The 11,930-nt window shown below is 42.1% G+C and overlaps 1 protein-coding gene across 1 annotated transcript; it reads right to left on the bottom strand.

Moving 5' to 3' along the window:
• Positions 1-5,178: 5,178 nt before the first annotated feature.
• On the bottom strand, positions 5,179-7,563 carry LOC140201004 (protocadherin gamma-C5-like). Its single transcript, XM_072264642.1, has one exon. The coding sequence runs from the start codon at positions 7,561-7,563 to the stop codon at positions 5,179-5,181; it is 2,385 nt and encodes a 794-aa protein (XP_072120743.1).
• Between the last annotated feature and the right edge of the window lie 4,367 nt (positions 7,564-11,930).

Genomic DNA, 11,930 nt, shown 5'->3' with positions numbered 1-11,930 from the left:
AATATAAATAGGAATCGTCAGCATGGTTTTGTCAAAGGCAGTTCGAGCCTTACAAGCCTGAGTGAATTTTTTGAGGATGTGACTAAACACATTGATGATGGTAGAAAGTAGATGTAGTGTATATGGATTTCAGCAAGGCATTTGATTAAGACCCCATGCAAGGCTTATTGATAATGCAAAGAGACATTGGATCCAACTGGAAATTGCTTTGTGGATCCAGAACTGGCATGCCCACAGAAGGCAAAGAGTGGCTGTGGACGAGTCATATTCTGCATGGAGGTCGGTGACAAGTGGTGTGCCGCAGGGATCTGTTCTCGGACCTCTAGCATTCGTGATTTTTATAAATGACCAGGATGAGGAAGTGGACGGATGGGATATTAAACTTATTGATGACAAAAAGTTTGGGGGTGTTGTGGATAACGTGGAGGGTTGTCAGCGGTTACAGCAGGACATTGGTAGGATACAAAACTGGGCTGAGAAGTGGCAGATGCAGTTCAACCGAGATAAGTGTGAGGTGATTCATTTTGGTCGGGCAAATATGATAGCAGAAGATAGTATTAATGGTAAGACTCTTGGCAGTGTGTAGGATCAGAGGGACCTTGGGGTCCGATCCATATGACACTCAAAGCTGCTACGGAGATTGACTATGGTTAAGAAGGCATACGGTGCATTTGCCTTAATCAATTGTGGGATTCTGTTTAAGAGCTGAGAGGTAATGTTCCAGCTATATAGGACCCTGATCAGACTCCACCTGGAGTACTGTGCTTAGTTCTGGTCCCCTCACTACACGGAGGATGTGGAAACTCTAGAAAGGGTGCAGAGGTATTTTCTAAGGTTGTTTCCTGCTTTGGGGTGCATGCCTTACGAGAATAGGTTGAGTGAACTCGGCCTTTTTCTCATTGGAGCGACCGAGGATGAGAGGTGACCTGATAGAGTTGTAGAAGATGATTAGAGGCATTGATCTTGTGGATTGTCAAAGGCTTTTTCGCAAGGCTGAAACGGCTAGCACGTGATGGCACAGTTTTGAAGTGCTTGGAAGTAGGTACAGAGGAGATGTCATGGGGTAAGGTTTTTTTTACGCAGATAGTGGTGAGGTCCTGGAATGGCTGCCAGTGACGGTGGTGGAGGCCGACACAACAGGGTCTTTTAAGAGACTCCTGAATAGTATATAGAGCTTAGAAAAATAGAGGTCGATGGGTAACCCTAGGTAATTTCTAAGGTAGCGACATGTTCGGCTCAGCTTTATGGCCCAAAGGGCATGTATTGTGCTGTAGGTTTTCTATGTTTCAATGATATTTGTGTGGCTTTCTGCATAGGTACGTTGCAATGAGAGAGGGAAAGGATGGCAAGGTACAGGAACCGTTGTGTAAAAAGTCCGCTGAAAATTTAGTCAAGAAGAAAAGAAAAGCTTACGAAAGGTTCAAAAAATTCGTTAATGATAGAGATCTATAAGATTATAAGTCTAGCAGGAAAGAGCTAGGAGAGCCAGAAGGGTCCATGAGAAATCCTTGGCAAGCAAGCTTAAAGAAAACCCCAAGGCATTCTACAGGTATGTGAACAGTAAGAAGATAAGACATAAGAGAATAGCACCAACCAGGTGTGACAGTGGAAAAGCGTGTATGGAACCGGCGAAGATAGCAGACATACTTAATGAATACTTTGCATCACTATTCACTACGGAAAAAAAAAAACCTTCGCGCTTGTAGGGATGGCGTACAGCGGATTGAAAAGCTTGAGTATATTGAAATTAAGAAAGAGTTTGTGTTAGAGCTTTTGGAAAGCATCTAGTTGGGTAAGTCTCCTGGACAGGCTACTGTGGGAGGCGAAGGAGGAGTTGGCTGAGACACTGGCAACGATCAAAGGGGACAGGAGACGTTCCGAAGTATTGGTAGGTTGCAGATGTTGTTCTGTGGACGCCGTGGGCCGAAGAATATTTTTCCTTAAAATACAGCTATGAATCATTAAAAAAAATATATACAGAGCACAAAATGAAGCAAAAATAATGAAGGACATTAATTTTCAAGTTTGATTCAGACAGCAAGAAGAAAAAATCAGCAAAAGTTAGTTCAGAATTAAATGCTGAAACATTTCCAACTGGAAGATGAAGTGTTGCTCCTCAGTGTTGCTGCCTTACCTTTGCCTCTTTGTAACAATGCGAGATGCCAGAGCCAGAAAGGTCAACGTGTTAACGGTATATCAAATCAATGTGGTTAACTACATGTGACGTGTCTGCAATAATGCCAAACGAACGCGAGTGCACTACATATCAATGACCGAATTTGCCTTTGTTTCACCAATGCAGAACCACCAAATTGAAACAACCAATTTATTTCATTAGAGTCTAAGAGTGATACAGCTCGAAGATTTAAGTAACACACATCAAAATTGCTGGTGAACGCAGCAGGCCAGGCAGCATCTCTAGGAAGAGGTACAGTCGACGTTTCAGGCCGAGACCCTTCGTCAGGACTAACTGAAGGAAGAGTTAGTAAGAGATTTGAAAGAGGGAGGGGGACTGGAAGATCCAAAATGATAAGAGAAGACAGGAGGGGGAGGGATGGAGCCAAGAACTGAACAGGTGATTGGCAAAGGGGATGATTTTCCGTTTGGCTCATCAAGTCAATGCCGACCCACATGTCTGTTCAAGCTTGCCTAATTTGACTGGGAGTGACCTATTTATCTCATGCTTTTTATCCGTGTGCACGCCGTAATATCTTGTAATACTTAACAACTGTACCTGACTCGTCAGCTTATTCCGACTGTTTTTTTTTCAAGGTATCCATCGCACACTGTGGGAACAAATTGCCCATCAAATCTCACTTAAACATTGCCCTTTCACTTTAAGTATGTGTTCCCCTGCTTATTCGACTAATGATTTTATAAACTTCCATACGTTCTGCCTTCTAACGTTCGGGGGGGGGGGGGAGGGAGGGGGAAGTTCTGCCTATCCAGTCCTTATAACATAAGTCGTCCAGTACTGATCGCACTCATATGACGTATTTCTGTACCATTTTCAGGGCTTATTGATTTTCTTCCGATAGATGACCAGCATGATTTGTACCCAATATTATTAGTGTAGTCCCGCCAACGAACTGTATAGTTGCATCACGATATTCAAATTCTGTAATCTAATAACTGTCTTGTGAAAGTAAGCAGGCTAAATGATTTTTCACCATACTATCTACCTCCACCTCTACCTTCAGACAACGATATTTCTGTGCCATTAGGTTTCTGTTCAACGTTGCTACTCAAAGTCTCAACATTTACCTGTACTTCCTTCTCTATTTTACGGGACCAAACCGCAGCAACTCGCACGTACAAATGAAATGCCATCTATGTTCCCTTGGTCCATTTGCCCCGTTTGTCCAGAAGACGTTAAACCTATCTTAGATAACATCCGTTACAACGCACTGCCTTTTCTGATATTCTCTATAAACATACTAACCGTGTTAATAATATTTTCATGCAAAATGTAAATATAAATAATAAGCAAGAATACATTCAGCACTGATACCTTTGGCACACAATTGGCCACAAGAATCCAATGTGAATAACAGCCCTCCATTACAACCCTCTGAACCATTCTGCTTAGTCGATTTGTATCCATCTGACTAGCCCGGATTGGGTACCACGTGATCTAATCTTTCAGTCTGGAAAAGCATGCAGATCCCTGTCAAAGGCCTTATTAAAATTAATATAGATAATGTCTACTGTCCTGACTTTGTCGTCTTCCTCATTCCCTGTTCAAAAACTCAGTCCAACATGTGGGACAAAACATCCCACGGACAAAACTGTGCTAACTATTCCCTTAAATCTTTCCCAATACAAATGCTGGCAGGTTTTGGCCCTCAGAAATCACTCTGGTAATTTTCACACAATCGATTCATTAGGCCTGCAGCCTGCTGATCCCCGACTTGCTTTTGAAACCGACATTAAATATATGTATAACATTAAGCACATTCTGGTACCATACACGGAGTAACAAAAAAAAAGGAAGGAAAGATGCCGTCAGGCAATTGCAGACCCCGCATACCCCAAACCAGTTTCAGCAATATCGCAGGAAACGCTGGCTCGGGCTACAGGAATTTATTCAATTTAAGACAAGTTTTTGGATTAGGTTGGAAGTGTGGCATGCCAGTCACTTCTTCCTGAGAAGACAGATCATTGCACGGTGGCAGACTAGGGGTTAAAAAGAGCCTGCTTTGCATCTCCTGCTGTTCTTGTGAACGTGTAAAGATGTGGAGTTGCTCTTGGATACATCAGTACAAACAGGAAGTCATGAAGGAGAGCAGTTTTGAAGGACAAAAAAAAAAGCTTTGGGGAACGAAATCTTGAAGCCAGCACCGTAAATTACATTCACTCTGAAAACGGGGAAGTGGAAGCTTCGAGACTTCTTCATCTTTCTTGGAGGAGAAGGGATGAGAGTAGATTAAGAACTAACTACTTCGTGACGACTTGTCGTAACCTAGATCCCTGTTATTAGCAGTACGTTATACGGACAGAAAGAAAATCAGCATCTTGTTCCGATTCCTCCCATGAAATGACCATACCAGTAATATCCCTTCGTTCCATCCATCCCTGAATTGCCTGCTCTGTAATTTCAGCACAAAATTGTTTATTCTTTTTACCTGTTCTGACAAACAGTATTGGATGTCAAACGAAGAAAACTATTTCCTTTTCCACAGGTGCAGAGTGAAATACTGAGTGCCTGAATTACTGCATACTGTTTCATCTGAGAGCCCACATCTGCATTTTTACTTCTTTTTTTTTATTCTGTTAATTGAGCGTGATCACAATCTGTAATACATTTCAAGGCGCCAATGCATTTTATCTCAATTTTCATATATCAGCACAGCAAGTATACATACGAATCCCAAAACGATTATCCTTTTTTAAGAAACTTATTCCATATGAACCTATTTATACAGGTTCGATGACAGTTCATAAGATTCTCTTCAGGGTTAACAGAGGCCACTCGTAGATGGCTTGATTCTGGTTACTCGACATTTTATTTTTGACCGTTGTAATAATTCTACTTCTTTTCAACAGAAATCCAAATAATTACAGAAAAAGAGGAAATAACTTTCTGAAATACTTTACACCAGAAACCATACCCCAGAACAAAAACAGAAATAAACGTATATAAGTTTGGTAAACGTTGATGTTACGCATTCCTGTAATTTAGGATTGCGCCTGAAAGATGGCGGGGCCGCACGGCTTCAAGAAAAGGAAGTCGCTTTTCGCTGATTCTGGAGACAGACAAACCGAGTACTGTGGCAGCCCTGGGACACGTCCTACCTGGTCAGTGCCAGGATAACGTAACGTTTCCTCCAATGCAGATCTTCTATTAAATGTGTCCTGCATATTTTCACGTTCGTAACAATAACTGGGCGAAGTATACTCTTGGGGTTTATTTCTGTCCTGTTTACACTTGATCCCAATGAGCACGATGATAATCAGAAGAAAGACAATAGAAGTGCAACTGAAAATAACCAATAAATAAAGATTAATGTCAGATAAGTATTCGGGATTATTCACTAAATTACTGTTTTTGGTGAGAGTTTCGGATGTATTCTGCAAAATTGTAATGTGAATAGTAACCGTGCTGGATAGGCTTGGCTGCCCATTATCTTTCACCAAGATAACCAAAGTTTGTGTGGTGAGATCAGCCTGCACGATTTTGCGTTGTGTTCTGATTTCACCAGACGTCTGACCTATGATAAATAAACTGGGATCAGTAGCTTTCACCATATGGTAAAAGAGACGCGCGTTCTGACCAGAGTCTACATCAGTGGCCATTATATTGGTGACCAAGTACCCCTGACCTGCTGATTGGGGCAGAATTTCCAAGGCTGCTGATCCACTCTGTTCTGAGGGTGAAACGATTACCGGAGCGTTGTCATTTTGATCCAGGATGATCACATGCACCGTAGCCCTGCTGCTTAGTGGGGGCACTCCAGCGTCACGGGCTTGCACATGGATCTTAAAACTTTTTAGTTCCTCATAGTCAAAAGAGCGCAAGGCGTAAATGGTGCCGTTCATGTAGTTAATGTTGATGTATGTTGACACTGGCAAGTTTTGGATATGATTGTCCAGTATGGAGTAAGATACATATGAATTCTGCTCCAGATCAGTATCGGACGCTGTCACTGTGAAAATAGAAGCGCCAGGAGCATTATTTTCGGCCACATATACGTTGTAAGCAAGTTCAGCAAAGCGTGGGGCATTATCATTTATATCAGTTACTGTAATATAGATCGTTTTATTTGTTGACAGGGAAGGTGACCCAAAATCCCAGGCTGAAACGTTTATTGTATACTCCGACACCGTTTCACGGTCCAACTTTTCACTTACAATTAACTTATAATTAGTGGATGATACTTGCAGCATGAAAGGGAGGTCCCTTGGTATCTCACAGTTAACTTGACCATTCTGTCCAGAGTCACGATCGATAACATTGATTAGTGTTATGAAAGTTCCTGGCGGGGCATTTTCCGGAATTTGGTTCGTGAGTGATTTCACTTTTATCTCGGGTGCGTTGTCATTAACATCAATGACTTTAATCAACACTTTGGTGTGTCCTGTAATCGCAGGAGACCCGTGATCAACAGCTTGAATATCTAGTGAATAACTGTTTGATTCTTCAAAATCTAAATGCCCCTCAATTACAATCTCTCCAGTTTCTGGGACCAAACTGAATACACCATGCACCCTTTGTAAAGTAAGTCCACTGAAGGAATATGTCAAATCAGCATTCAGCCCTTCGTCCAAATCATTTGCTTTAACTTTCATCAGCAAGCTGCTTTTCGGTGCGTTTTCACTTATACTGAATTTGTAAACATCTTTCTCGAATACAGGTGGATTATCATTGATATCGACTACATTAATGAGAATCTGGGCTGTTCCCGATCTCTGAGGGATTCCGCCATCCGTAGCCGTAAGCACCAGCTGAAAAGATGACCGTAATTCTCTATCCAAAGATTTCTCTAACAGCAACTCTGCTATTACAATACCCTCATCGGTTCTCCGTGATTTTAGACTGAAGTACTCACTCGAACTGATTGCGTAGTCGACAACATTATTTATTCCAATGTCGGGGTCTTCCGCGCTCTCGAGACGGAATCGTACTCCAGGTGAAATGGCTTCAGATATCTGGAATTCAATACGGCTCTCCCGGAAAGTGGGTGAGTTGTCATTCACATCAAGAATCACCAGTTCCCCGTGAAGCACTTCCAGGGGATTTTCTAACATTATTTCGAATGGGATAGTACATATATCCGTCTGCCCACAAATACGTTCCCGGTCGATCCTTTCAAAAATAGACAAAACCCCATTATCGAAACTAACCTTCATGTACCGCCCTCCGTCATCAGGGCTCAGCTGAAATTTGCGAGCTGACAATTGCAGTGCACTTAATCCCAAATCCTGAGCGATATTCCCAACAAATGACCCTTCTTTCATTTCTTCAGGAACAGAATAACTAATTTGCCCTGAAATTCGATCCAGAGCACACACGATGAAAATGGAAGCAATTGCAGTGAAGCTTAACCTCGATACGCACGCCATTGTTCCGCATCCGATTAATTTACAAAACCTGGCGTCAATTAATCCGTAACACTGTCCTTGCGACAGAATGTAAACACATGCAGATAAAGACCGGATCTAAACAGAAAGGAGATTTTTTTTTCTGCCTCAGTTTGACTGCATAATCTAAATGTACGTAATGATCCTCTTTGTTGTCGACTCTATCCTTTTATTCTCGGTGTGGGAGGGGCAATGGATCCATCTATGGAATTGACTTTCTCATTGGCAGACAGCGACACAACCAGTTCTTTTCGACAATTACAACTGGAGTTCTTAAAGCTGTACTGTTATTCTACATATTTGTTACTGTACAACCATAAAATGTAGTTATTGGGGAAAAATTGATCCAATCGGTATTAATTTCAGCATTTAATTTGTCAGTTATATCATCAGCCTTCATTTGGCCATATTAGACGTAAATTTAGCACAATCTACTAATTCACTTCGCATGCCATTGGAAACATATAGGTTCTATCAACATTTCTATTACCCAATGAAATTAATTGTTTGGCTGTCCCTCGTATCCGGCCATGAGAGTTGATTTGAACAGGTGATCTATGATGTGAACTGTAGAGATGTGAAATGAAGTCGAATATCACTGCGTTTAAAATCAATCTGAGAACCAGTGGGGCAGAGAATGATGTGGAATAGCTAAATGCCAGTTGTACAGACAGGCCCAATGGTTTCCCTGGCCGTGGTGGGCAAATGGCTGCATTCTATTCTGTGCAACAAGCGTCTCTCTGTAAATGCAAAAAGGAAACTTGAAAGACAAAATGGTGGCAGGTAAAACTGACCGGCTGTGATACATACAGCAAGAAGGAATTCACAAAATTATAGAATTCAGTATTGAGCCATGAATGCTGAAGCGTGTTCAACTGAAAGATAGGGCTTTTCTAAATCATGCTTACTTCGCTTGGCCTCGTTGTAAAAAGTTCAAGAGGAAATATTTTTACATCCATCCATGTATTCCCCTCCTTATACAGCTTCCTCTGACAGCTTTTTCCATGCAGTCACCATGATTTATGTAAAACAGTTGATTTCAGGCCCCTTAAAACTCACCACTTTAATTTTAAATCTATGCACTCTTTTTTTTTACCCTCCCCTACCCTAGGAAAACACACCGACGTTTCAATTGCCTGTGCCCTTCATTTTTGTAACATTGATGAAGTCAACTTCCAGGTTCCATTCCTGCAGGAAAAAGTCACGCACTTCCGCCTTTTTTCCGCATTTTATTTCTAAATTATATCCTCCTTTGTTAAAAAAAAACATCTGCACACAATACTGTCACGAGTCTCACAAGCGTGTTCTCAAAAACTAACCTTACAATAGCAACATTATGTCCCAATTCCTGCAATCAATCCCCTCAATATTGAAGTCAAGCACGCCAAGCCTCTTTTCCCGCCGCATATTTAGCTCTGCCATAGCATTCAAGGAAATTTTTGCATCTTCTCCAAAATCTATGGTCTACGGTGCCGTCTGCAGCACATTTACTGTGCAGGTTCTGCCCATGTGTTACAAACCAAATCGCGAAACCTCGCACGTATAACTAAAATCCAATTTGCATTTCTTTGTCCCACTCATATCTTTTATTCTCAACTAAGCCATTCTGGGATAACCTTCTGTACTGTGCTCTATAATAGAAACATAGAAAACCTACAACACAATACAGGGCCTTCGGCGCACGAAGTTGTGCCGAACACGTCCTTACTATAGAAATTAGTAGGATTACCCATAACTCTCTATTTTTCTAAGCTCCGTGTACCTATCCAAAAGCTATTTTCAAAAGACCCTCTTGTATCCGCCCCCACCACTGTTGCCGGCAGCCCATTCCACGCACTCACCACTCTCTGCTTAAAAAAACTTAACCCTGACATCTCCTCTGTACCTACTGCCAGGCACCGTAAACCTGTGCCCTCTTGTGGCAGCCATTTCAGCCCTGGGAAAAAATCCTCTGACTACCCACACGATCAATGCCTCTCATCATCTTATACACCTCTGTCAGGTCATCCTCGCCGTGCGTTGCTCCAACGAGAAAAGGCCAGGTTCAGTCAACCTGTTTAACATGTTTTCATTACGCAATAATACTAATTCTTAGGTTCTTCACGAACTTCGTTAGGGACACTTTTCTGTGATTTATTAATATAAATAATAAACAACAATGAACCTAGCACTTAAGCCTATGGCAGACCACGTGTCCTGTCTGAATAACATACCTCTGTTACCACCTTCGGACACCTTTAGCGAGCCAATTTAATATATATCTGATTAGCATACCCTGGATCCCATGTGATGTAACCTTCCACACGACCTCACAATGTGGGACCATGTCCAAGGTCATGACTCAGAAAAGTTTGCCAGCTGGTAAAGAAAAGAGAAAATACATTTTAAATGAAAATCTATAGCGATTTCCCAAAGTACGTGAAAGCCGCTCTGCCTATGGCAATTGTGGACGTTTTGAATACGGGCAAACAGTTTGGCCTGGGGACGAAATGTTGTTTGTTTGCTTGATTAAGACGTTGTTGTTGTGTCACCAATCAGGCAGATTTCCAAACTCCCTCGTTTATGCTAAATCGTCACTAACTTTTAAAGTACGATTCAAATTACCGGCGCAACTTTTTCCGGGATTGGCTTCATGATTTATCTTACTTTTATCTCGGTTGTGTAGTCATTCATTTCAATGGCCTGGATCAGCAAGTTGAAATGTCCCGTAATCCCGTTATCAACAGCTTTAATATCGAGTGTATAGGTCTTTGTTTCTTCAAATTTGCAGGCCTTTCGACACCAAACACTCCGGTTTCTGGGTCCAACTGAACACACCATGTACATTTTTCTGAAGTTAGTCCCTTAAAGGAATATGCCACCTCGAGATTCCACTCTTATTTGTTTTAACTTTCATAATGACGATGCCTTTATGTGCTTTCTCGCTTACACTGCCCCGGTAAACATTATGTTCGAATACCGGTGGACAATATAATAAATCCAGACTCGAACGAGGATATGTGCTGTGGTTTCCAGAGACTCCCAGCGTCTGTAGTCGTAAGCAATAGTTGAAAGGATGACTGCAGCTCTCGGTCCAAAGATTTGTCTAAGAGCAGTGCAGCAATTACAATACCCTCCTCGGTTCTCCCTATTTTGAGACTAAAGTACTTACTCGAATAATGTTGGTGTCTTACGCCCTCTTGAGACAGAATGGCTTCAGATATTTGCAAAACAATTCCGCTTTCCCGGGAAATGGGCGCATTGTAATTCACATCAAAAATCTCCACTTCCCCGCGAAACACCTCGAACGGATTTTGCAGTATTATTTCAAAGGGTACGGTACACAATCAAGTTCTCTGTCGATTCTTCCAGAATGAACAAAAATAAATTAGCCAAACTAGCCTTCATTTAACGTCCTCGGTCATCAGAGGTCGGCCGAAAATTGCGAGCTAACAATTGCCGTACATTCAATTGCAATTATTGACAGATATTCCCAGCAAATGTCTCTATTTCCATTTTCTCGGGAATTTGCCCGGAATTGCTATAGGGGCACATACGACACAAATGGAAGCAGTTGCAGTAAATCTTCACCTCGATGCACACAGCTTTGTTCCGCATGCAGGTAATTTACAAAACAAGGCCTCTGCTCAATTAATCCATCACAGCATTTTTACTACAAAATATTAACGGATGCAGATCAATACCGAAACGAAAGAGATAGGAGATTATTTTGGCCTCAGCTTAACCCCAAAATCTAAACGCACACTCTTTCGTCGTCTATCTTTTTATTCAGGGTTTGGGGGGGGGGCAATGAATCGATCGGTGGAATTGATCTTTTCATTAACAGACATCGACACAAGTTCTTTCGATAACTGCATTTCAGTTATTAAATCTGTGCTGCTACTCTAAACACTTTGTTTCTACTCATAGAATGTAGTTGTTGATCACTTAACCCTCTCACTGCGACTCGTAATGTACCAGGCTCGTTAGTTAACGCAAACACGAGGAAATCTGCAGATGCTGGAATTTCAAGCAACACACTCAAAAAATGCTGGTGAACGCAGCAGGCCAGGCAGCATCTTTAGGAAGAGGTACAGTCGACGTTTCGGGCCGAGACCGTTCGTCAGGACTAACTGAAAGAAGAGCTAGTAAGAGATTTGAAAGTGGGAGGGGGAGGGGAGATCCGAAGTGGGAGGGGGAGAGGAGATCCGAAATGATAGGAGAAGACAGGAGGGGGAGGGATGTAGCTAAGAGCTAGAAAGTTGATTGGCAAAAGGGATACGAGGCTGGAGAAGGGAAAGGATCATGGGACAGGAGGCCTAGGGAGAAAGAAAGGTGGGGGGGGGGGAGCCCAGAGGATAGGCAAGCAG

Source organism: Mobula birostris, chromosome 7, assembly GCF_030028105.1.
Source record: "Mobula birostris isolate sMobBir1 chromosome 7, sMobBir1.hap1, whole genome shotgun sequence".
NCBI lineage: Eukaryota > Metazoa > Chordata > Chondrichthyes > Myliobatiformes > Myliobatidae > Mobula > Mobula birostris.
The sequence above is the reverse complement of the archived record's forward strand: the minus strand, read 5'-3'. Positions and strand labels throughout refer to the sequence as shown.

Bases quoted from the DNA above. Each gene is read 5' to 3' on its own strand.
- LOC140201004 (XM_072264642.1), bottom strand. From the start codon at position 7,563: ATGGCGTGCGTATCGAGGTTAAGCTTCACTGCAATTGCTTCCATTTTC.